Here is a 24115-nt window from a genome sequence, read left to right as displayed (position 1 = left end):
TGAGATACATATGATATTTTGATACATTTTTATGTTTTCCAATTATCTCTAGACTTAGAAATTGGCAGCGGTGGCTTGAGAATATAAGTTTTCTAACTACCATTTCAAAGGAAATAACAATTCTTAAAAATAATAAAAATATAATAAATAAATTTTCCTTTATTAAGTTCTTAATATTAATTAGTACTATAAAATTATAAGTTTTAGATAAAACTCAAAAAATTAGGAATGTTTTTTAAAAAATATAAGACTGTTATTGCAAGACAAGATATCCAAATGTATTTACTTCTTCTTTTTCCACTTAGGCACAAGAAAAATTTCAGGATTTTCAAAGAATGATTTATTGGATAATAATGTTACAGAAATTATAACAGATATAATGAAAAATAACTAGTAAGAGCAGAGTAGATATACTGAAAGCATTCTAAATTTGTGTAAACAGTACATTATTCCATAAACCTACTACTTTAAAAAAATCTAGAAAACATAAGAACATACAAGCATACATTCCGTTAGTCATCAAAGTGATAATATCATCTCATGTGAAGTAACCTCTGGAGACTTCTACTGATACATCTGAAAGAATAAGAGTCAAAAGGGCAATTTACAATTTATGAAAATAGTTTTAACATTGACCCCCATGAAAGGATCTTGGGAATCTCTGGGCTTCCTCACTGCACTTTGAAAACTCCTGCTGTGTGTATGTTATTCTACATATGCTCTCAATTTTTTTTTTTTTTCTTTTAGAGACAGGGTCTCACTCTATTGCCCAGGATGAAGTACAGTAGCCTGTTCATAGCTTACTGTAACCTCTAACTCCTAGGCTCAATTGATCCTCCTGCCTCAGCCTCCCAATTAAGCCAAGTGTGTGCCACCACGCCTAGCTAATTTTTTAAAAAATTTTTTGTAGAGACAGGATCTTGCTGTGTTGCCCAGGCTGGTCTCAAACTCCTTAGATCAAGTGATCCTCCCACCTTGACCTGCCAAAGTGCTGGGATTATACTCATGAGCCACTATGCTGGGCTTACCCCTAATTTTTTTTTTATTGATACACAGCTGTCATAAAATTCTTTGTACTTAGGTTTTCCCCTCTCTGTTATTGTTTTCATACAGTAGATTATCAAAAATAAAATTATTGAGACAACCTAAGGCTGTGGGACATTTATTAATACAGCTGTCCCAGTCTGTTCAAAATGTCAATGTCATATGAGACAAAGGTGGGAGAATTGTAGAATAAGAGACTAAGAAGACATCTCCAAAAGCAATGTTCTGGTTTTGACTGGATCTTGATTTGAAAAGAAGAAACAAACTATATTCTTTAAATATGAAATTTGAACATGGATTGAATATTAGATGATTTATGGAATTACAATTTTGTTATGTATGATAATGATAGTAAGGTTATTTATTTAGGAAAATGTTCTCATTTTTAGGATTTGCATGCTAAAGTATTAGTGAAGTATATCTACAACTTACTCTCAAAGCTTTCACATAAAAATACCTATCTATTATTCTATACACACACATAGAAATATACATGAATTGAAAGTAGGTAATGCAAAAATAGCACAATGTTAACAGTTTTGATTCTAAGTAGGGGGGATAAAAGTAATCTTTAAACTATTCTTTCAAGCTTTCAATTTATGCAACTTTTTAAAAAATATTTTTTATTTCAGCATATTATGGGGGTACAAAAATTTAGGTTATGTATATTGCCCTTGCCCCACCCAAGTCACAGCTTCAAGTGTGTCCATTCTCCAGATGGTTTATGCAACATTTTTTATAAAAAAAAGTTGGGAAATAAATGAACTAAATCAAATATTATTAATATTATTGATTCATTTCTAAATTATTATCTAAAAGAATAAAGCATTGTTTTGAAAGGAATATTTTAATACCGTCACTGAAAAGTATGTAGTTCAACGAGTAAGTGGTCAGCTTACAGATGAGAATTTTCATCCTTTGCCAATGCTGAGTGGTGTGACCTCACGCAAACTCTCAAGGTCCCAGTTGTCTTATCTGTAAAATAGATGACAATAACAATAGCTATTTGATAAGGTTGTTATAAAAATGGAATTTATATGATCTATAAAACCCTTAGCCCAGTGCCTGGGAAATAGAAAGGATTCAAATCTCATCTTCTATTATTGTCATTACAGATTCCAAGTTCTTGCTTCATTCAATTAGAAAACCAATAGAAAAGCACCACACATTAAATCATCTCTATTATATTACGTTCAAGTGCATTCTGTAACTGCAGGCCTATTGCAAATCCTTAGAGAACCAAAACATTTAATACATCTGTAAGAATCACATGTAATTAGTATGTAAATTGTTATAATAAGTTATTTTTTATATAACTGAAAATATTCTTCCGCTAGTGTTTAAACATTTTCACTGGAAGTTTGTCCTTGCAATTATTTTGTCTTAAGTTTCTAAATCATAGGCAACTTTATTTTGAATTATTTTATGTCCAAATTAGTGGAGTCTAAATTGATGTCTTTTGGTATATTGGGGAAAATTCAACTAATATATTTTATGGGTAGAATTTCAAACTATGAATATTCTTAAATCTTTATTTCAGAATATTATAGGGATACAAATGTTTAGGTTAACATATATTGTCTGTGCCCTGCTTGAGTCAGAGCTACAAGTGTGTCCGTCCCCCAGAGGGTACGCGCTGTATGTACACGTCAGTATATGAGTGGATTAATTATTGTGTTCTTGATGTTCAAGCTACTAGTAAACCAATACTTCTTAGAAAGCAAATTAATTATTTGACAAAACTTATCTAGTCTTTGGAGAATAGAAATCTTAGGATCTTAAAAATGGCTACAAAAATGTTTCAGAGTAATTTATAAAAGTGTAGGTACTTATTTTTCTGTTAAATTATTTCCATTTTATTAAGTCCAGAAGTGTTTCACTTGTTACCGATAATTTTTTAAAATGTTTCTTCTAAAAAATTAACCTTAATTTTTATTAATAATAAATACTGCTCAATGTTTTGAGGCATTTAAAGACATCTAAAATTGTAAAAGATAATGTATTAAAAATGCCCTCCTAAAACTTAATGTTTTGTTTTTATTTAGTGTTATATGATCAAGAAAATATCAAAATTTTTTCTCATGGATGACAACTCATGAAAACGAAAATATTGTAGTATGACTTAACATAGACACAGACTAAATTGAAATAAAAGGTATAGCATAAAAATAATAGGCCTGTCTAAAGAAGAAAGACAATTATAATAAAATGAGAAAAACTCAGTTGTAGTTTGTATTTGCTATAAATATCCAATGGAATGAAAGCACTCTAATTATTCAACTTAGAAGAAAATAAAATATGAAGAACAAGAACTCATTAAAAGAATGAGGAAGGGCTAGATTTTTCAACTTGCGTAGCTCTTTTTTCCCCCCTTTATTCTCTCAAGAGGATGAATCAGTCTGCATAACTCATGAAAACAGCTTCCTCTAACTTCTTCTGTCTCTGTCTGTGATATGTTCCATCCAGCTGCTGAAATAGACTGCCTTCTGGAAATTAAAACTCTCATGGCTCAGACCACAGCAGTAAATCTGGTGAAACAGATGGTCCTGGATGAATTGTTACACCTCTACATAAAACCTTGGGATTTTATCAATAGGCTTTATCCTAAGTTATGGAAATCAAAGTGACAAATTAACAGCAAAACTTTCATGCTTATATCAAAACAGCATACTATGGCTTCTTTCATTGTATCCTTCTAATCAAGCCAGAATTATGCTGTAACTCAAATATTGGACATGCAAATGTACATGCATTTATAGTCTTTTCTCTATTCAAGCATTGAGATATAATTAAAGGAAAATTTAGTTTGACATCCAGTTAGATTTTCCAGTGGAGTTTCAGGAATTATATGTTGATGAGTTTTTGGTTTTTTATTTACAGCTATTACTATTTCACATAAAAGAAGTTTTATTGGTTTGTGTATTCAACATAATTCAATATTTTTATTATCTGTCTCATGGGGAAAAATAAGAGAACAGAGTGAGAAGACAGGCACCAATGCTTTTAGTGTCATAGTACTGTGAGTCTAACTCTTTGTTCTACCTTGTCTGGTCTGGTACTAATAACTGTGTGGAGCAGTCATATACTCAAGCTTTCATAACTTCATTCAACATGTTGTTGAGTCTGTGATTTGAAAATCACTGAAAATACAGGGAATTGGGCAAGAAAGACATAGTTCTTATCTTTGTGGAATTTTATTCTATCATGGAAGATATGCAATAACAAATATGTGATTAATTATCTAATTACACTTGCAGTAAGCAATTAAAAAGCTCATAATAGGAGAACTTGACCTAGAGGAGTTGCAGAGAGTGGGAAGCTTTCCAAAGTTGTTAAATGAATGCTTGCAGATCTGAATGTATTATCAATCAACCTGTGTCCTAAAGAATGGATAGGAGTTGGCCTGGAGATAGACGTGTATACGGAGGGGGACCTGGGAAGGGAGGTGGAGCTGGGAGGAATCAGGTGACAGCAGAGTGATAAAGGAGAGAGTGGTTTTCTCCTCATTACGGGTGAGGCACCCACAGTCATGCAGGTAAATATAACTGTGATTTGGACTCGGTTATGTCCAACCTCTAAGCTCTTTTTCATGCAACATGCCTTTTCCCTGTTAGAGATTAAACCATGCTTAAATAAGTGCTTTGGTCTTTATCTGCAGATTCTTTATTATGACATGTTTTTGCATTTTCATTTAGATAGATTACCATTTTGTTTATGAAAATAGTTGCTGTTCATGGGTTCAGCATCATTCTTCTTTGTTTTTCAGCGTCCCAACATTCCAGAGCCTTCCTGAAGAGATCCTCAGCAAGCTTGCTGATGTCCTTGAAGAGGTAATTGTTTTTATCCTTTGAACTTTTTGAGATGGGACCCAGCCCTCTCTGCTGGCTTCTTTCACAGCTGTGTGATGAGGAGGCACAAAGTGCAGAGAGAACTTTCAGGTGTTTTTTTAAGCTCTGGGATGAGGTATATATTTGGCTTCAAATAAAAAGCAGCTTAGCACATCCAACATTTACACACAACTAAAAATGTGAAAATCAACTTATCTACAGAGGGAGGAAAACTTTTTGTTGTGGTAAATATAATGTTATTTTGTCTCACAAGAATGGGAGTAGCATATTTCTCTTATTTCAATTTGTGTAAAGTAAAATTGTAGTTATTGCCACTCTGAACCATCAGATTAGCAAATTTACAGCAGGAATTAGCAGTTGGATACATATTTTATTAGCATATAAGTATATTTCACACACAAAATTTTATGCCTGAATGTGGAATATCACTGTTAATCGTTTTTCTCTGAACCTGTAAAGCCATGGTTTGAGAAAGGAGAAACAATGCACATTGATGATGTAGGGAAGTTCAGACTTTCCCTTTGAAGATTCAAGTCTAAGTCTGTTGAAATCAATTGACAATAGACAACGCATGGGGGAATAGCAGGAGAATAATTACCTAACAACCCAATGAAGTACAGGTGCTTCTATACCCGTCTTCATGGGGGAATGAAAGAGGGGGAATGTAAGGCAATTCTTTTGAGGAATAGTAAATGATTATTAGGGAGAATGAATGGACCTGGAGACATAATTAACTTGTAAATGATTCTCTTTGGAATTTGGATGAGCCTGAGAGGCAGACTTTACCGCCTGCAAAAGTCTGTTCAGGTATGGTTGTGTTCCTTAGTCTTCTTTTCTGAGATAGATAATGAGATTTCAGGGAGGAGATGGAATGCAGTTGTGTTTTCTTTGGCAAGTCCAGTCTTAAGGTAGATAGTGGAATATTATAGTAGAGCCTTTTTCAGCATCTTCTGACCTTCAAGGGCCTTTAATTTAAAATAATTAGCATACCAAGGTGCCATATTTTGGGATAAAATGACCCAGGCTCCTTTATTGGGAATCCAAGAATAGTGTCCCTGAAGTTAACTTCCTGCCCTAGGAAGTTGGGTGCCCTAGCTGAAGAGGGAAGCATGGAAAAAGATGGTCACAGTCCTTCCGGCATGAAATTTACATTCTAGAAGGGGAGATTCGTATTAATCAATCAGATGCATAAAAATTAATTAATTAGAATTATAATGCAAACCAATAAGTAAAGTATGAGCCTCTAAGATCATAAAACAGGGGACCAACATAGTCTTGGGGGACATGGGAAGATTTTGAGGGAACATTATGAGCCTAGCTCTGCAAAGTAAGTAGGGGTGGTTTTATGAAGGAAAATTGTTATAAATTAGAAGGAACCATTTGGATGAATAAAGGCAATCACTGGACATGGTGGCTGGAGTGCAGAATGTGCCTAGAGGTGGGATCTTACAGGGTCTATTAGGTCCACTGAGATAATTTGATTTTATCCTCTTAGCCAGAGAAAGACTTTAAAGGGTTTTCACCTGGGGGAAGTAGAGGCAGGATTAGATGAACAAACTTTTAAAGAGTATTCCAAAAGGAGGCTTAATTGGGTGAAATGAGATGCAAATGGTCAGCCCTGGAGCAGAAAGTGATTTGGGAAGATGTTTCCTCACCTGAATCTCATTTTCAGATAAATTTCCCTCTTGCCTTCTACATAGTGATTGTTTTTACCTATTATACAATTACTTATTGAATTCCCATTGTGTTACAAAACTCTTTCTGGCTCTGAGAATGCAGCAATGAAAACCAAAACATAACCAAAATCCCTATCTTAATGGAGTTTACATTATTCAGGTGGGGGCCACAGGGAAAATTGACAGTAAACAGAGTAAATAATTTTTTAAAGCAAATGAGATAGAGATAAATCCTAAGGAGGAGAATTTAGGCAGGGGTGGGGGCAGAGTAGGCGGAGTTTGGGTATTAGTATGTGTAAATAGAGCCGTCAATTGAATAAGGAGGTGAGGGAGTGTTGGGGCCAAGGAAAGAGTCTGTGCAAAGGCTCCAGGAAGACTATGCCTGGAGAGTTCCAGGAACAGAGACCGGTAAGTGTGACACAATTGGACTAAGGGGTCAGAAGAAGTTGTGTCTGCAGTGTTGTAGGAGCAGGCAGGCCTGGAGGGCCATTTGGGTCACTGAAATTATTTAGGCTTTTACTTAGAGTGAGATGGAAGCCATTGGATGACTCTAAGCAGAGCGATGAAATTATTTGACTTAGATTTTTAACAAGATTGTTGTGGCTGCTGTGTTGAGAAAAAAAATTAAAAGGCTGCTGCAATAATCCAGAGAGAAACAATAGTGGCTTTGTTCACTGTGGTAGAGGGAGATTGAGAAATAGTCAGGTTCTGACTGTATTTTGCAGGTAAAACTGAAAAGGTGTACTGTTGCAGTAATTGTGTGGAATGAGAGAAAGAGAACAATCAAGAAAGACACTATGGTTTCTGATATGCATAACTAGAATAATGCAGTTGTTTTTAACATTAATTGAAATGAAGAAGACTGAGAGAGGAGTACATTGGGGTGGGGTGATGAGAAGTTCAGGGAGATAGGATGTGGGGAAGAAGCTTAGGGATCTTTGGCAGGTAGATGGTTTGTTGGAGCGTTGTGTGGTAGAGAGCTGCTGGCTACGTGGATCATTCTGGGCGACCAAATGTGGGTGGATACAGGTAGAACTCTAAAGCAGGAAGCAGCCAACAATTACTATAATACCATGAATGGATCTTAAAAACATACTGCTGAGAGAAAAATGCAAAACCACATTTTAAAATATAATTTGTTACTGAAATACTATTTGCATCTATTAAAATATGTAAACACAGAAATCTATTTTGCTGGGAGTCATTAGAAACAAAATATTGAAAATTGGATATATGAGAATAGTCACCTGTATCAGAAGGGGGAAGGAAGAGCTGTGAGGATAAAAGAGAATGAATTGAAAAAGAGGAAGGCATAGAGTAAAGCCTCGATTGATCTTTCACTTTTTTACTTTAAAAGATTTAAGAGACTGGAAAATGAAGAGGAACCAGTGAAAACCTGTGACAGCAGGAGGAAAATTAGGAGCATTTTATGCCTTAAAATCCAATAGAATTGAAAGCCATGATGTATTGTAAAGGAAGAGACAAGCAAAAGAATAAATAAATTAGAAAAAAAAAAAAGAACAAAATAGACAATTAAAAAAAAAAAAAAAACCTAAAGAAACTAAGACCTAAAAAACTAAAAGAAAAAATCCAAGAGAAGAAAGTAATCAGGAAGAGTCAGCAGAACTTGGGTTTGAATTCTCTTGAGAAGGCAAGGAGAGAAATGGGGTGAGCAAGGGGGAAGAGGAAAGGGAGGTTGAGAGAAGCACAGGAGATGTTGGAGCAGGAGGCAGACAGAAGGTATGCATGTGGCCTCTTGAGCAAGCACAAGAATAGGCTCTCTAGTGCCTGTAAAAACAGGGAAGGCAGAGCATCTGGGCACACATGCAGATAGGTGGGTTGATGGGGTGGCTGGAGCTGTGGAAAACCTGACAATGTTCTGTCTTCACAGTGCTATGGAGAGTAAGGTCATCAACTGAGAATGAGGATGTGGTAGAGACATGAATGGTTTGAGGAAAGAGAAGGTGTGAGAAAAACAGAAGAGTGGATGGACTAGAGAAATGCAGGATGATTGCCAGTCATCCTTAAGGACCCACTTGATACCAGCAATCTCAAATCGAAGTTAAAAAGGCAAGGAAGAGTTTATTCAAGACTATTGCAATAGGGGAAAGAGATTGAACTCAACTCCATGAAACAAACGGTGGTTGGGTTTTTAAGCACTTAGGGTGAGCTAGTGGAAAACTACTGGAGGAGAACTCCAGTGGGGGTACTCCAGCAGGGAGGAGGTTGTTCCATGTGATCAGGCCATTTGTGTTTGCTAATTGTCCCTTGAGGGAGTTAGGCTCCTCTCCTTAGTCAAACTGAGGGGAAGGTCAAGCCCATCTTGGCCACTAGAACATTTGATTATACATGTTTTTTTAAAGCCTTGTTTGTTTGCCTGGATTCAGGTTCCAGGTGGCACAGAATTGGATTTAACCAGGATTGTTATTTTGCCAAGAGAAGATGAGTGGTTGAACGAAGGAATGAGGAGTGGGGGCGCATGTGAAAGAGTGATGATAATGATTGACCCTGGAATTTAAACTGGGCAAAGGTCAGCGAAAGCTTGTAGGATCAGTGGGTTTTAGTCTTAGGAGGTTGAAGAATTGTTGGAGTAGGGCTACAGAAGGAGGTAAATTGGCAAAAATACTGCAAATGTTTTGTCTCTAGGTACTAACTATACCAGTAATTCTATACAAATTCTTAACTTTGAGGCTTATTGAAGTCAGCATTCCTATGATTTATTGGTCTCCTTCATCTCAGATGTGATCACAAAGTAAAGCACAACATTGTCACTTTTGACTTCTATGATCGAGCATGAAAAAAATTTATGAGAAAAAATACTGGCTGTATTTGTCTCTGAATGCGCTGACCTGCAACCTCTGTAAATGTAAAACTGCTTTTCCCAGTGGTCTTTTCCTTTCTTCTTCTTCTTCTTTTATTTTTTATGTTTTTATTTTTTTTTGTTGTTGTTGTTGAATGCACTGAAGAACTCTCTGATGACCCTGTGACTTTTTTTTTTAACAAATTGAACTGAAGCACAAACTTATTAGCCCCAATCAACCCCCTAAAAACCAAGAAACAAAATTTAAGAGCCTATGAAATTCTTCAATTGTTGTCTTTCTTTGCCACAGCTGCGAAAGTATTTGCTCTGTTTTGTGTAACAATAGCCATAGCTCTATAAATAATTCTGACCAAAGAAATATTTTAGTATTTTATGTCAGATTTTCTAATCAGAAGATGCCTTAATTTATGCTTGGATTGTGTGAACCACAGTACAGTCTATACCAAGGCTGCATGAAAATGGAAACAGATGATTAAGTACCCACACATTTGTTTTCAGGACATAAAAATGAAGTAAACACACAAAATACAAATCAGACATATAAATTTACCACCCAGTACAAACAAAGTATTTAACTCAAGTTGAATAAACAGGCACAATGAGAAACTAGATTAAATTATGTATCAGATAAAATGAAGCAAATTTTGAAGAACAAAAGCAATACCAACATCACATAACATTAAAGGGAAATGTGCTTGCATAATAATCTAGCTGTCTTTCTACAAATATCCACAAGGAGAAAGAATCCCAGATTATTTTGAAAGGAAAGCAGTATTATTATAGCTTTCAACAAAGAAGTTTGCAGCTTTGTTTTTGTATTTGGCAAATATTTATGAAGCACCTGCTATGTCCCAGGAATTGTTCCAGGCCCTAGGGATTCAGGACCCTGCTCTTTTATAGAATGTGTTCCAGTGGAGGATACAAATGATATCATAGAGTGAGAGGGCTACTCTGTAGTTACTGAGGGAAGACTGCAGTGAGGAGGTGATATCTGAGCCAAGGTCTAAACGAAAGCATGGAGAACCACATCCTCCAGGCAGAGGGAAGAGCAGGTATATCGTCTTAAAGCGGGCATGAGTTTTCTGTCCTTAAGGAACAGAAAGATTTGTCAGTGGTAGTAGTAGGGTGAGACGACGCTAAAGAAAATTAAGCAAGGCCAGGTCACAGAGGGGTTTGCCAGTCACAATAAAAAGTTTGGTTTTTATTCTAAGCACAGTGGGAAGATTTTTTGCTTTGTTAAGTACTAAAGTGATACAATCTGAGTTGTGTTTTAATAATATCTCTCTGGCCATGGTGACAAGAATGCATTATAGAGGGACAAGCCAGCTAGGTGGCTACTGCAAAATAACCCAGATGAGGGTGGATGGTTCGTATGTGGACTTATATTCTCATGGACTGTTTCATTCTGTATATTCACTGTGAAACAATCCTTTCAGCATAAGGGAAAAATGTAAAAATAGGGATGGAGAGATAGGGACTGAGAGAAATAAAGTGTAACCAGCTAGAAAGAGCATTGAATGTGATGATATTGAAAGTTATTTAGATGGAGAAATGTGACAAGAGGACATGTATATCTTACTTGGGGAATCCTGTTCTGGAGCTGGAAGGGAAGCCTTGAAGAGTTGTTTCCGTCGTTGCCCATCCAGCCCCTGCTTACCCCCTGCTGTAATTCCCAGCATGGATGTACCCATTTGTGAGTTCCTCCACAAGATATTGTAACACAGGAAGTAATTTCCTTATTCTCAATGTAGCAATTTAGTGTACCTTTCTCTCTTTCCTATATATCAGAGGTCCCCAACCTTTTTGGCACTGGTGTCGTGGAAGACAATTTTTCCACTGACGCTATAATGGGGCGTGAGGAGAAGGGGGCGGAGGCGGAGCTCAGGCGGTGATGCGGTGATGCCCAGCGGCTGCAATGGGGTTGCCCAGCAGGAGGTGAGCGGTGGGTGAGCAAGCAAGCAAGCAAAGCTTCATTTTTTCCACTCACCTCCTGCTGGGCAGCCCAGTTCCTAAGTTTCCCTGGAGTGGGGTGGGAGACAGAACTCAGGAGGTGATGCTGCCAGATGCCAGTGATGGGGAGCCACTGCGGCCCAGTTCCTAACAGGGGCTGGGGACCGCAGCTTTATACCACATAGTAGAACTATTTCCTTTACATAATGAACCTCTCACTCCTCTTTCAGGGACCAAATAAAAGTTTTCTCTAGTCCCTTTGAGAAGATGTGTACACTCATTGACTATCCAGACCAAGCACAGTAATCCCAATATTCTGCTGGGTTGTGTTTTGTAAGGTTATTTGAAATCATTTACTTGACTCTCTAATTATTCATCTTCATTGTCACTGAAGTATATTCTACTTATCCTATATTTGACTCAAATTAAGACAATAAATATTAGATATTATTTTAGGAACCCAAGATTTGGTTTACTAGAGAATCTATTTTTAGTTTGTAAAATAGGACTTTTAGGTGCCTTTAGAGAACTACAAACTCTGACTTTATAAACTGGTTGCATTAACCTCTATGCCATTCCATATAATACAGTGAAAATATGTATTTGAATTAATCAAGTATATTTGAATCTATTCTGGAAGTCTAGGAAGTATCTGCAGGTAAATGGAAACATAATGTGAAAGTATAAAATAGGATTTAATCTTTTCTTTCTTACTATAACAAGCTATTAATAACATTCTTTCCTTCCTTATATACAATATGATTAGTTTCTATAGATGAGTTACATTTTTTAAACTGATTTACCGACCCCTAGCTAATCTCCAAATGAGAAATAGTTTCCTTCCATTATCAGCCACCCAAACACAATGGAGAAATATCTGTGAAAAAACAATATTTAACATTTATCTAAATGTTGGGACTATGGTCCTGACATTTTTTAAAAAAATGGCAAATTTAAAAACATTTTTTCCATAACAAAAAGGAGCAGAGATAAACCTTATATATCACAAAGAGTGCTTAAAAATTAATTTGAATAAGGGTTCTAGTTTCACAAATGGGGTTGCAAAAGTTCCAATACCTTGAGGTATCTCCATGTACTTTCTTGCAAATGTCAAATTGAAGAACCAAATTACATCAACATATTCACTTTTCACCACCTGGTGTAGGTATTTTTCTTTTATCTATGCGAATAGAAGTGGGGCACGGATGCTATGTTTAGATCTCCTGATTTTTAGATGGAAAACAAAACATATCAGAACCACTTCTTTGCTTATATTAAAGTCAGTTTCACAACCACTTTTCTCTTTACAACGTTTGACGTGATTTCTTGGAATAAAAGACTTCTGTTTCAACAATTTTTAACAGCTCTATACCTTTTGGACTGTAATTTTGCATGATTGGATCTTGGACACATTTGTGACTAAATAATGAGTTTTTCTGGTTTTTGTCCCTGGATGGTACATTTATGTATGGTATGGTTTGTCGAATATTTATACTATTATGGTACTGGCGAGGTCTGGGAGAAACAACATTCCTCAACTTCTTAACTTATTAAAAGGGACATTATGAGAAAGTTTGAAAAGAGAGTAAAAATAGGCAAAGAGAGAAAACATTTTTCAACTCACCATTGCTTGATGATATGGTAGGAAGCAAATATCGTATTATAAAGTCCAGGGATGCTCTTGGGAAAAGGAGGTTAATGTAACCAGGACCTCTTCCTTGCTGGGAGGTCCAGCAGGCTGATTAAATATTTAGTTGTTTTGGCTGTGCAACTGTCTCTCTGTGTTACCATCTTGTGATGACATCTTCCCAGACCCCTTTGCATTCTCTCCTGTTGTAAGTAATATAGGGAAAAAGTCCCGTGTTTGGTGGAGTTACTGGAGTTGTATAAAACTCTTTGTTTTATCATTCTAAACAGGCCTACACTCTTGAGGAAAAACACTGATGAGGTAGATAGGGATCTTATTAGTTCTTTTTGAAATCTGTTGTTTATAACTAAACTTTTTCTTCCTTTCTTTCTTGCTATTCAAAGCCAAGCTGGAGGGAATTGAAAGAACCTGCTCTTTCTCAACTGCTTTGGCCTCAAGTACTCTGAATTTGGAAATTTAACTGTCTCTTTTATTCTCCCTGATTTCTACTGGGTCTTTCCTTCTATGGGGCAAGTCAATGCTTTTGATGGGCAGTGAGGTGGAAGGTTGTGTGTGTGTGTGTGTGTGTGTGTGTGTGTGTGTTGTGTCAGGGTGGAGGATGGGGAGGACACAGGAGAGCTTAAAAAGTAAAGACAAAATCATCAGTTCAGGCCGGGCATGGTGGCTCACGCCTGTAATCCTAGCACTCTGGGAGGCCAAGGTGGGCGGATCGTTTGAGCTCAGGAGTTCAAGACCAGCCTGAGCAAGAGCGAGACCCCATCTCTACTAAAAATAGAAAGAAATTATATGGACAGCTAAAAATATATATAGAAAAAATTAGCCGGGCATGGTGGTGCATGCCTGTAGTCCCAGCTACTCGGGAGGCTGAGACAGGAGGATCACTTGAGTTCAGGAGTCTGAGGTTGCTGTGAGCTAGGCTGACGCCACGGCACTCACTCTAGCCTGGGCAACAGAGTAAGACTCTGTCTCAAAAAAAAAAAAAAAAATCATCAGTTCAGTATTTATTTCTCCATATCATGTATCTTATTTACAGAAGCAATGAGAGAAAATATTTGTAAATCATGTATGTGATAAGGAACTTGTATCCAGAATTTTTAAAGAACACTTACAAATCAACAATTAAAAATAAACAATTATAAGATGAGCAAATGACTTGAATAGATGTCTCTCTAAAGAAGATATACAAAAGTCTTATAAGCACATGAAAGATTTCTTAACATCATTAGTCATTACGGAAATGCAAATCAAAACCACAATAACATACCACTTCACACCATTATAATGGCTGGAACAAAAAACACTGACAAATGTTGGCAAGGATGTAGATAAATTGGAACCTACATACATTGCTAGTGATATTGTGAATTGAGGCAGCTTCATTGGAAAATAGTTTGGTAAGTTCTCAAAATGTTACTGATCAGTACAGGGTTACTGATGACAAACCTAGGTTATCAAGCAATTCCACTTTTGGATGTATGCCCAAGAGAATTGAAAACATATGTCCATGTAAAAACTTGTACACAAATGCCCATGGCAGCATTATTCATAATAGCCAAAAAGTAAAAACAACCCTAATGTCCATCAATTGATGAATGAATAAATAAAATGTGATATATTTATACAATGGAATACTATTTGACTATAGAATGAGTGAAGTATGGATACATTCTACAACATGGATGATTGTGAAAACATTATACTAAGTAAGATGCCACATATTGTGTGATTTCATTTATATGACAAGTCCAAGATAGGCAAATCCATAGAGACAGAAAGTAGATTAGTGGTTGCTAGGGCTGGGGGAATAGAGGGGAAGAGGAGTGACTATTATTGGGTTTGGGTTTCTTTCTAGGATGATAAAAATGCCTGGGGAATGGACACGCTTGAAGTTCTGACTGGGGGGGGGATGGGGTGGGGGAAGGGGATGGGTGCATACCTACGTGATGAGTGCGATGTGCACTGTCTAGGGAATGGACACAATTGAAGCTCAGACTCGGGGGGATGGGGAGGCATGGACAATATATATAACCTGAACTTTTCTACCCCCATAATGAGCTGAAATAAAAAAAAATATATTCTAAAATTAGATTGTGATGATAGTTGCACAACTCTTTAAATACACAAAAAAACATGGAAATAAATTTTTTAATTTTTTTTTTTTTTTTTTTTTTTTTGAGAGAGCGTTTCACTCTGTTGTCTAGGCTGGAGTGCTTTGGTGTGATCACAGGTCACTGTAACCTCCATTTCCTGGGCTCCAGAGATCCTCCTATCTCAGCCTCCTGAGTAGCTGGCATTGGATACGCATGCCACTACCTGGCTAATTTTTAAATTTTTAGTTGAGATAGGGTCTCACTATGTTGCCCAGGCTGGTTTCAAACTCCTGGGCTCAAGTGATCCTTCCACCTTGGCCCCCTAAAATGCTGGGATTACAGGCATGAGCCACCATATCCTGCCTAAATGGGTAAATTTTATTATACATGAATTTTATCTCAATAACACTATTGAAAGAAAGGTAAATATTAATTTTGATTCCAGTTGCAATAACTTCAATAAAGAAAAGGTTTGGGGTTATGAGGAGAATGTGCACTTGGGTGTCTCATTTGAGTTGGCAGCCATGCAAATATCATGATGGCAAGGTAGAGTATAAAATGTTAAGCATTAACAGAAATAATACATACTTGAAAAGCTGTTGAGTACAGAGCTTTGGTTGGAATATTATGAATACTTACACATTGATTTGGTGGTTGAACAATATTGACATTTCAGCATGTAACTCTGAGATTCTGCATAATTCCACTCTCAACAAAGACCTTTCTAGTTCTACGCCTGTCATTTCCATTTCTCTTTCTTACAGAGAAGTCTCTCTTTCATATTTCTTAGATCAATTTAGCCATCATTATATAGAAAGCACAAATACTTGTTCATTGCTTTCAATTGGTCTCTAGTTACATGATGATTTATCTTGAGATTGTAAGTTCCTTAAAGGTAAGAACTGTCTTGGTATTTCTTTTCTCTGGGTGCCTGTAAGCAGTTGATTAAAGCAACAGTAATATCTTCCACTTATTGATGTAAACTCTGTGCCAGGCTAAGGGCATTTGTTTAATCCCATCTGAGGTGAATACTATTATTCTTACCACTTTACAAGTGGGGGAACTGAGGCTCAGATAACACAGCAAAGTAAATGCTGAGGTATTTTACCCCCCACAGTCTGACACTGATCAGGACCTTTCAGTACTATATTGCATTGTATCTTGAAATTTTGTGGAATAAATAAAAAATAAAAAAAATATTTTCCCTCATCCCCCACTCTTTCTTAAAAATCAGAGGTACTTTTTTCTGAAAATGTTTACTTAATTTTCTTTTCTGGTAGTAATTAGTTTTTTCCCAGTCAGCATTCTAAATTTATTGTGACAAGGATCCATTTTATGCTTTCCACAAGCTCTGATACAAGGCATTTCTAGTTATTTTATTGCTGGAATATGTATGCTTTGCACCATGTTGCCTGTGATTCATTAAAATGTATGCACTCTGCAAATAGGAAACCAATCTGCAATAAATCAGCTTTCTAGAAAACATTCATGGAATATGCTTGAAATGGTTGCCACATAAGAATATACAAACCTGCTTGGTGCTTGTGTGATTTGCTGTCATTTATGGGGTTTGTAAACAAATAGTGGATTTGTGTGAAACTGTAAATTAGTGGCCTGCCTTCAGCTTATGTGTGAGAACCGCTTACAAAATGCCATTTGATAGTCAGCGTCTGAGCAGATCATGATGAGCTCTGAATTCCTTTTACAGAGACAAATGATGAACACCCGGTCTGAATTAGATAAACTGCCCAGACTAAAAGATTAAAAGTGACCCAAGATTTTCACTATTTGTAAAAACTCTGAGATATCTCAGTAGCTACCAAAAAACCTAACTCAGGGGGTTGTACATTGTAGGCATCCGAGACATTAAATCAATGAAGAATAGAAGCCCACTTGTGCTTACAAGTAAGAGGCTAAAGATAAGAAAGCCAGTTGGGCTTTCAGCTATAGCCATAAAGTACAAAGCTCATCTGTGCTGGGGAAAGTTATCAAACAGCTTGGAGCAGGGGGTAACGTGGGCATTCAGTTCCAGGCCTCGCCAAGACCTCTGACTACAGAACACCTCTGTGTATGCATAGCAAGGACAACCTGTCGCCCCCTTGCAGAGAAGGAATCGTGCAGTTTCTTAGGCCAGTGGCTACAAGTCTGTTTCCTGGTAGATAAGGCTCTGAACTAGAGCAAGCAGTATTTCAGTCATGGACGTTCATGAGACGTCAGTCATTAATAATGAGGAGCAAACTGCACCTAGCCAAGGCCTTAGGGAGATGGCAGTTGTGTGAGAAAGGATGTTTCTGTTTGTCTTATGTTCTGTGCGTTCCCTTAATTATTATGAACTATATAAGTGAGCTTCTCTTAGCTCTCTGGGAAGAGCTACCATTCTTTTGTATTACTTACACCTAAAAATTATTATTTTAATAAAGGTTACCTGGTTTGTCTTGCAAATAAACCTGCAGTGCAACAGCATTCTGCCAATTCTCTTGCTTTGCATGACTTTATGCAAGTTAGTTTATATTACAATAATTAATAATTGTTGGGTATAAGAGTAGTGAGTTCTCCCTAACTCTTCTTCTCCCAAAAATGTTCTTTCAAATCGGGTTGAAACTTTTTAAAACATTTATTTTATTTAAAAAAATTTTTCTAGAGATAAGGTCTCACTCTGTCACCCAGGCTAGAATGTAGTGGTACGATCATAACTCACTTTAACCTCCAACCCTTGGGCTCAAGCAATCCTCCTGCCTCAGCCTCCCAAATAGCTGGGACTACAGACATGCACCAACATGCCCAGCTAATTTTAAAATTTTCTGTAGTGATGAGGTATGGCTATGTTCCCCAGGCTGGTCTCAAACTCCTGGCCCCAAGTGATCCTCCCACCTTGCCTCTCAAAGTGCTGGGATTACATGCGTGAGCCACCATGCCTGGCCAAACCTTTTTCTTTTTATTTTTTAAAGCATCTTTCCCTGACTAACTCTATACTGTTTTTTTGTCCCCTTAATTCTTTTGTACAGTTTGTACTACAAAGCTATATGCTTGCTCCTGTGTTGCTTGGAATTGTCTCCCAATTTTCTCTAAGTACCTAAGACTAGAGTACATCTCAACATGTAGTCCCAGTTTCCAGCAAAACAAGGATTTGTGTAAGAATTATGCCTGACATTTATTGCATGACCAATAAATATTTGTTGAATGAGTAGTCTGAGTAGGTTTACAATAGATATGTGCTATGACCCAATGAATGAAACAAAACTATTCTGTTCTACATTTGGAAGCTTTATCACAGCAACCAGAATGCAAATATGTCAAGGACAGGGAACAAGCATTCTGAAATACAGAGCTCATCAATACTATCTGTAGAGATTGCTGGTAAAGGATTCCCAAGGACCCAAAATCAAGGTGTAAAACAGAAGGCGTGGGAAGCCAAGGATTGGAAGATCACGGGAAAGGAATAAGACCTACTTTTTCCGTAAGCCTTCTCTTTTCTATTATCCATCCAGGGAGATATCACAAAGGCCAAACTTTTGGAAGGATATTTTAAAGAAGAAAAGTCTCATAAAGGATGCTGACTTTCCAATATAACATCCCTGGGCAGAGAGCTGAACTGTTGTCAATTACTGTTATACTTAACAAGAGAGGAAAGGCCTCTATTAGCCATCTTCCCGATTTTCTACAATTGCAGTTTAGTACTTGTCTATGGCAAGTACTAAGTCTACATGACCTTGAACAATTCACTTCACTCTCTTAAATTCCAGGCTTTTTTTCTTTTGGAAAATAGGGATAATAATAATAGGTACTTCATTAAACAGGTTTTCATTTTGTTTGTTTTTAGAGACAGGGTCTCACTCTGTCATCCAGGCTAGAGTGCAGTGGTGTGATCATAGCTCACTGTGACATCCACCTCCTGGGCTCAAGTGATCCTCCCACCTCAGCCTCCTGAGTAGCTGGGACTACAGGTGTGCCTAACCATGCCTGGCTAATTTTTTAAATTTTTGTAGAGACCAGGGTCTCACTATGTTGCCCAGGGTAGTCTTGAATTCCTGGCCTCAAGGGATCTTCCCATCTGAGCCTCTCTCAAAGCACTGGGATTATAGGCATGAGCTACCACGCCCAGACTTGGTTTTTTGTTTGTTTGTTTTTGTTAAACACAATTTTTCTTATTAATAGACTTTATTTTTAGATCAGTTTTAGGTTTACAGAAAAACTGAACAGAAAGTTGAGGGTTCTTATATACACCCTCTTTCTCCACTCATTGTTTTCCTCCATTATTAATTAACATATTACATTGATGTGGTACATTTGTTACAACTGATGAACCAATATTACAACATTATTACTAATTAAAGTCTATAGTTTACATTAGAGTTCACTTTTGTGTTGTACAATTCTATTTTGGTGTTTTGCAGCCTCAGAATTAGAGTTTTGCAGAGTGAATAATGTCATATATTCACATTTAATTTATCATATAGAATATTTTCACTGCCCTGAAAATCCTCTAAGTTCCACCCATTCACCCCTCTTTTGCTTCCCCTCTTTTACTGGCTCAGTAGTTTTGCTAATATAAATGATATTGTATTTTTAATTTCAGATTCCAGTTATTCATGCCAGTATGTAGGAAATCTATTGACTTTTGTATATTAACTTTATCTCTTGAAATCTTGCTATAATAGAATCACTTATTAGTTCCAGGAGTTTTTCGGTCATTTTGGGGGGAATTTTCTACATAGAAAACTATGTTATCTGTGATCAATGATAGTTTTATTTATTTTTTCCTTCCCTATCTGCATCCCTTTCATCTTCTCTTCTTGTCTTACTGCATTAGCTAAGACTTCCAAAATGAAGTTGAATAGTAGTAAGAGGGGACATCCTTGTTTCTGATCTCAGGGGGAAAGCATCAAGTTTCTTACCATTAGGTTTGATGTTATAATAGCTTTAGGATTTTTATAGACTTTTTTTTTTTTTTTAATCAAGCTGAGGATGTTACTCTCTATTCATAGATTACTAAGAGTAATCCTGAATGGGTTTTGGATTTTGTGAAATGTTTTTTGTGTATCAATTGATGTGATCATGTGATTTTTCTTATTTAGCCTATTAATGTGGCAGATTTCTCCTTGTAGTTTTATCAGCTTTTGTCTCATGTATTTTTATGCTCTGCTGTCAGGCATATACACATTAAGGACTATAATGTCTTCTTGGAGAATTGATCATTTTATCATTATATAATTTATCTCTTTATCCCTGATAATTTTCCTTGCTCTGAAGTTTGGTCTGTTTGGAATTATTATAGCTAATCCTGCTTTCTTTAGATTAATGTTACCATAGTATAACTTTTTTCATGTCTTAACTTTTAAATCTATCTATGTCTTTATATTTAAAGTGAGTTTCTTGTAGATAACATATAGTTGATTTTTATCCATTCGGTCAGTCTCTGTATTTTAATTGGTGTATCGAGCCCATTCAAAGTAGTTATTGATATATTTGGTTTAATGTCTACTATATGCATCACTATTTCTAATCATTGCCCTTGCTCTTTGTTCTTTTCTTTTTGTCTCCCTCTGTTTTTATGCCCCTCTGGTTTTAACTGAACATTTTATGTGATTCCATTTTCTGTCCTCTCTTAGCATATCATTTATATTTCTTTTTTCACATTTTTTAGTGGTTGTCCTTGAGTTTGCAACATACATTTACAACTCATCCAAGTCATCTTTCAAGTAACACTATACCACTTCACAGATAGTGCAAGTGCCTTATAATGGAGTATTCCTGTTCCTTACAACATTGCTGTCATTCATTTCATTTATTCATAAGCTATAATAACTGAATATATTGTTGCTGTTATTATTTTGGACCTACTGTTATCTGTTAAATCAATTAAGAATAAGAAAAATAGCCTGAGCAAGAGCGAGACTCCATCCCTAGAAAAAATAGAAAAATTAGCTGTTTGGGGTGGTGCATGCCTATAGTCCCAGCTACTTGGGAGGCTGTGGCAGGAGGATCACTTGAGCCCAGAAGTTTGAGGTTGCAATGAGCTGTGATCACACCACTGCACTCTAGCCTGGGTGACAGAGCAAAACCACGTCTCAAAAAAGAAAATAAGAAAAATAAGAGAACTTGTTTTACCTTTATTTATTTCTTCTCTAATAATCTTCCTTTCCTTTTTTAAAGTGTAGATCTGAGTTTATGACCTGTGTCATTTTCCATTTCTCTGAAGAGCTTCTTTTAACATTTTTTGTAAAGCAAATCTACTAGTGACAAATTCCCTCAATTTTTATTTATCTGAGGAAATCTATATTTCTCCTTCACTTTTGAAGGATAATTTCATGAGACACAAAATTCTAGGTTGGTTTTCTTTGTTCTTTCAACACTTTAAATATTCCACTCTACTCTCTTCTTGCTTGAGTGGTTTCTAAAGAGAAAACTGGTATATATCCTTGTTTCTCGGTAGGCAAAATGATTTTTCCCTCTGGCTTCATTCAAGATTTTCCTTGTCTTTATTTTGTAGAGGTTGAATGTGATAGGCCTAGGTGTGGATTTTTTGATATTTACCCTATTTGATATTCTCAGAGCTTTCTGGATCTGTGATTTTGAATTTGTCATTAATTTTGGAAAATTCTCAGCCATTTTTACTGCCAATATTTCTTCTGTTCCTATCTCTTTTTCTTTTCCTTCTGATATTCTCATCGTACATATGTTACACCTTTTGGAATTGCCCTTCAGTTCTTAGATATTCTGTTGTATTTTTCTTTTCTTGTCTTGTCTTGTTTTTTTTTTTTTTGCTTTTCAGTTTTGGAAGTTTCTATTTACGTATTTTTGAGCTCACTGGATTCTTTCCTCAGCCATATCTAGTCTATGATTGGCCCATCAAAAGCATTCTTTATTTCTGTGGCTGTGTTTTAAATTTCTAGCATTTGTTTTTGATTCTTTCTTAGAGTTTTCATCTCTCTGCTTACATTACTCATCTTCTCTTGTACATTGTTTTCTTTTTTCTGTTAGAATCCTTAGCATTTAATTCATAGTTATTTTACCTTCCCTTTCTGATAATTCCAGAATTTCTGCCACATCTGAATTTGGTTCTGAGGCTTGCTTTGTGTCTTCACAATCCGAGGGTTTTTGTTGTTATTGTTGTTTGTTTGTTTGTTTGTTTTTGGTTTTTTGCCTTTTAGCATGGCTTGTAATTTTTGTTGAAAGCCAGATATAATGTAGCTGCTAAAAGAAACTGAAGTAGATAGGCCTGTAGTGGGAGGTTTTATGTTTATGTGGCCAGGAGTTAGACTGTGTTTATTGTTTGCTGTAGCTGTAGTATCAGAGGCTAAAATTCCCTCTAGTGTTGTTGTTTTTGTCTCAGTTGTCTTTGACTCTCCCTAGGATCTCTTTAAATAGGTTCTGAGGCTTGCACTTGTCCACTTTTTTTTTCTTTAAGCCAGTCAAATTTAGCAGTGGAGGGTTGTATACCAACTTTAGTGACACTAATGTTAGTAAGTTCTGACAACCCACTACCATTGGACCAGCCAGTCTTTCACTTTTAATCCTGTTACACAGGATCACTGCTGCTGTGGTGATTAGGTGTGGAAGGGAGGGGATTTGTTCTCTAGTCCTATGTTTAGGTCTTGGTCTTTTAGTGAGCATGTCCCTTTCCCCATATCAAAGGCCAGGAAATGCTCAAGTTGAGTATTTGCCTTCCCCCAGCTTGCCTGAGCTTTGATGAAACCCTAGTAAGTTAGGCTCTGGTAAAATAGTTTCCCTTGAGTACAGGCCTTATTAAGAAAAACAGAGAGCTCTGGGTATATTTCAAAATGGTTACTTTTCCTTTCCCCATGAGAGAAGCACAGGTATTTTTCTCTTATACTTACAGTGAGAATCTGACAGAGTTCTTAGGGGTAAAACTCGTGAAAGTATGGAGATCCTAAAACTGAGCCTCATAGACTGTCTCTCTAGTGCTCAGGACAGAAGTTTGCTCTGTGGCCTCACTTTTCTGAGGGAGCTCTAAGAAATGTTATTGATTTTCAGTTTGTTAAGATTTTTTTTTTCCTTGTAAGGATGGGAGTGATAATTTCTAAGCTCTTTACCTATCAGACTGGAAATTATTTCTTTTAATCTAAGATAGAATAGATATATAAAGCACTTAGCACAATACATGGCGTATAGTGAGAACATATTTTAGCTCTTACTGTTATTTATTATTTTTCTATTAAAAATTATTTTCTAATCAGATATAGAAATAACAGCATCACAAAAGTCTATATATCTTTCTGAGTACATTAAAAATTATTTCTGTATAAAATAACAGGTTCAGGGGGGGAATTTACTGTTGTCAGATGTCTGCAATCAAAATTACAGTATGATATTGGCACGAAGAACTAACCCGAGCTGAAAGCTCGGCCAGGAAACCTGTGACAGGAGAGAACAGTGAGAAATGTGAAAGAAAGTAGCAGAAATTGGAATCGAAGGAGCGTAAGTTTGGGAATAGAAAAGGTGATGAAGGGGATAATAGCCTCTTTAGATATTTGACCCATAGCAGAATTGATACAGCCAGGTTTGTCTTTTGTATTCAAAGATGGTGCTTTCTGTTGGGGATTGCTATTTGTTCTTTGACACTGCTGAACAGTTTATTCTAAGAAAGGTTGCCCTGTGGTTCTCAGCTGTTGCCACTATTTAAAACAAAGCCATCATAAATGTGTAGTCTGCCCAACCTCTTTGCTCAGACAGAGCTTCTCCATCCCTGATTACTGTGGGTTTACTTGCTCTGAGTGCTGTTGAGTTTTCCAGTCGTTCAGAATTGTCACAGCATTTGAAATGCACCAGGAAGGCATTCCTTCTGCCTAGCCTGCTTGGGGCCATATCAGTTCTTTATAGAGTGATTGCTTATGGACTATTTTCCCTGAACATTTCTTGCCTAGCATAGTTGTTTCTTTCTAAATAACATTTCTGAGTAGCTCTACAAGTGTTCCTTGTTTCTGGAACCTCATGGTCAGCAATCTGGCCTTACCTTTTAAGTGCTAAGATTGGTATGTAGTTCCACCTGATAATATCACTTCAGAAAACCAATATTA

General features: G+C 36.5%; 1 protein-coding gene across 2 annotated transcripts in view; it reads left to right on the top strand.

Annotated features, from left to right (window-relative positions):
- The window catches only part of PRKG1 (protein kinase cGMP-dependent 1), a 1171371-nt gene that overhangs the window by 832082 nt on the left and 315174 nt on the right, over positions 1–24115 (top strand). For both annotated transcript variants that reach the window (XM_069461138.1, XM_069461137.1), the window contains exon 5: positions 4811–4874. In XM_069461138.1, coding sequence (XP_069317239.1) covers positions 4811–4874 — 64 coding nt within the window. The remainder of the gene's footprint in view (positions 1–4810; positions 4875–24115) is intronic.

Source organism: Eulemur rufifrons, chromosome 28 (assembly GCF_041146395.1).
Source record: "Eulemur rufifrons isolate Redbay chromosome 28, OSU_ERuf_1, whole genome shotgun sequence".
Classification (NCBI taxonomy): domain Eukaryota; kingdom Metazoa; phylum Chordata; class Mammalia; order Primates; family Lemuridae; genus Eulemur; species Eulemur rufifrons.
This window is presented reverse-complemented; position numbering and strand designations above follow the sequence as displayed.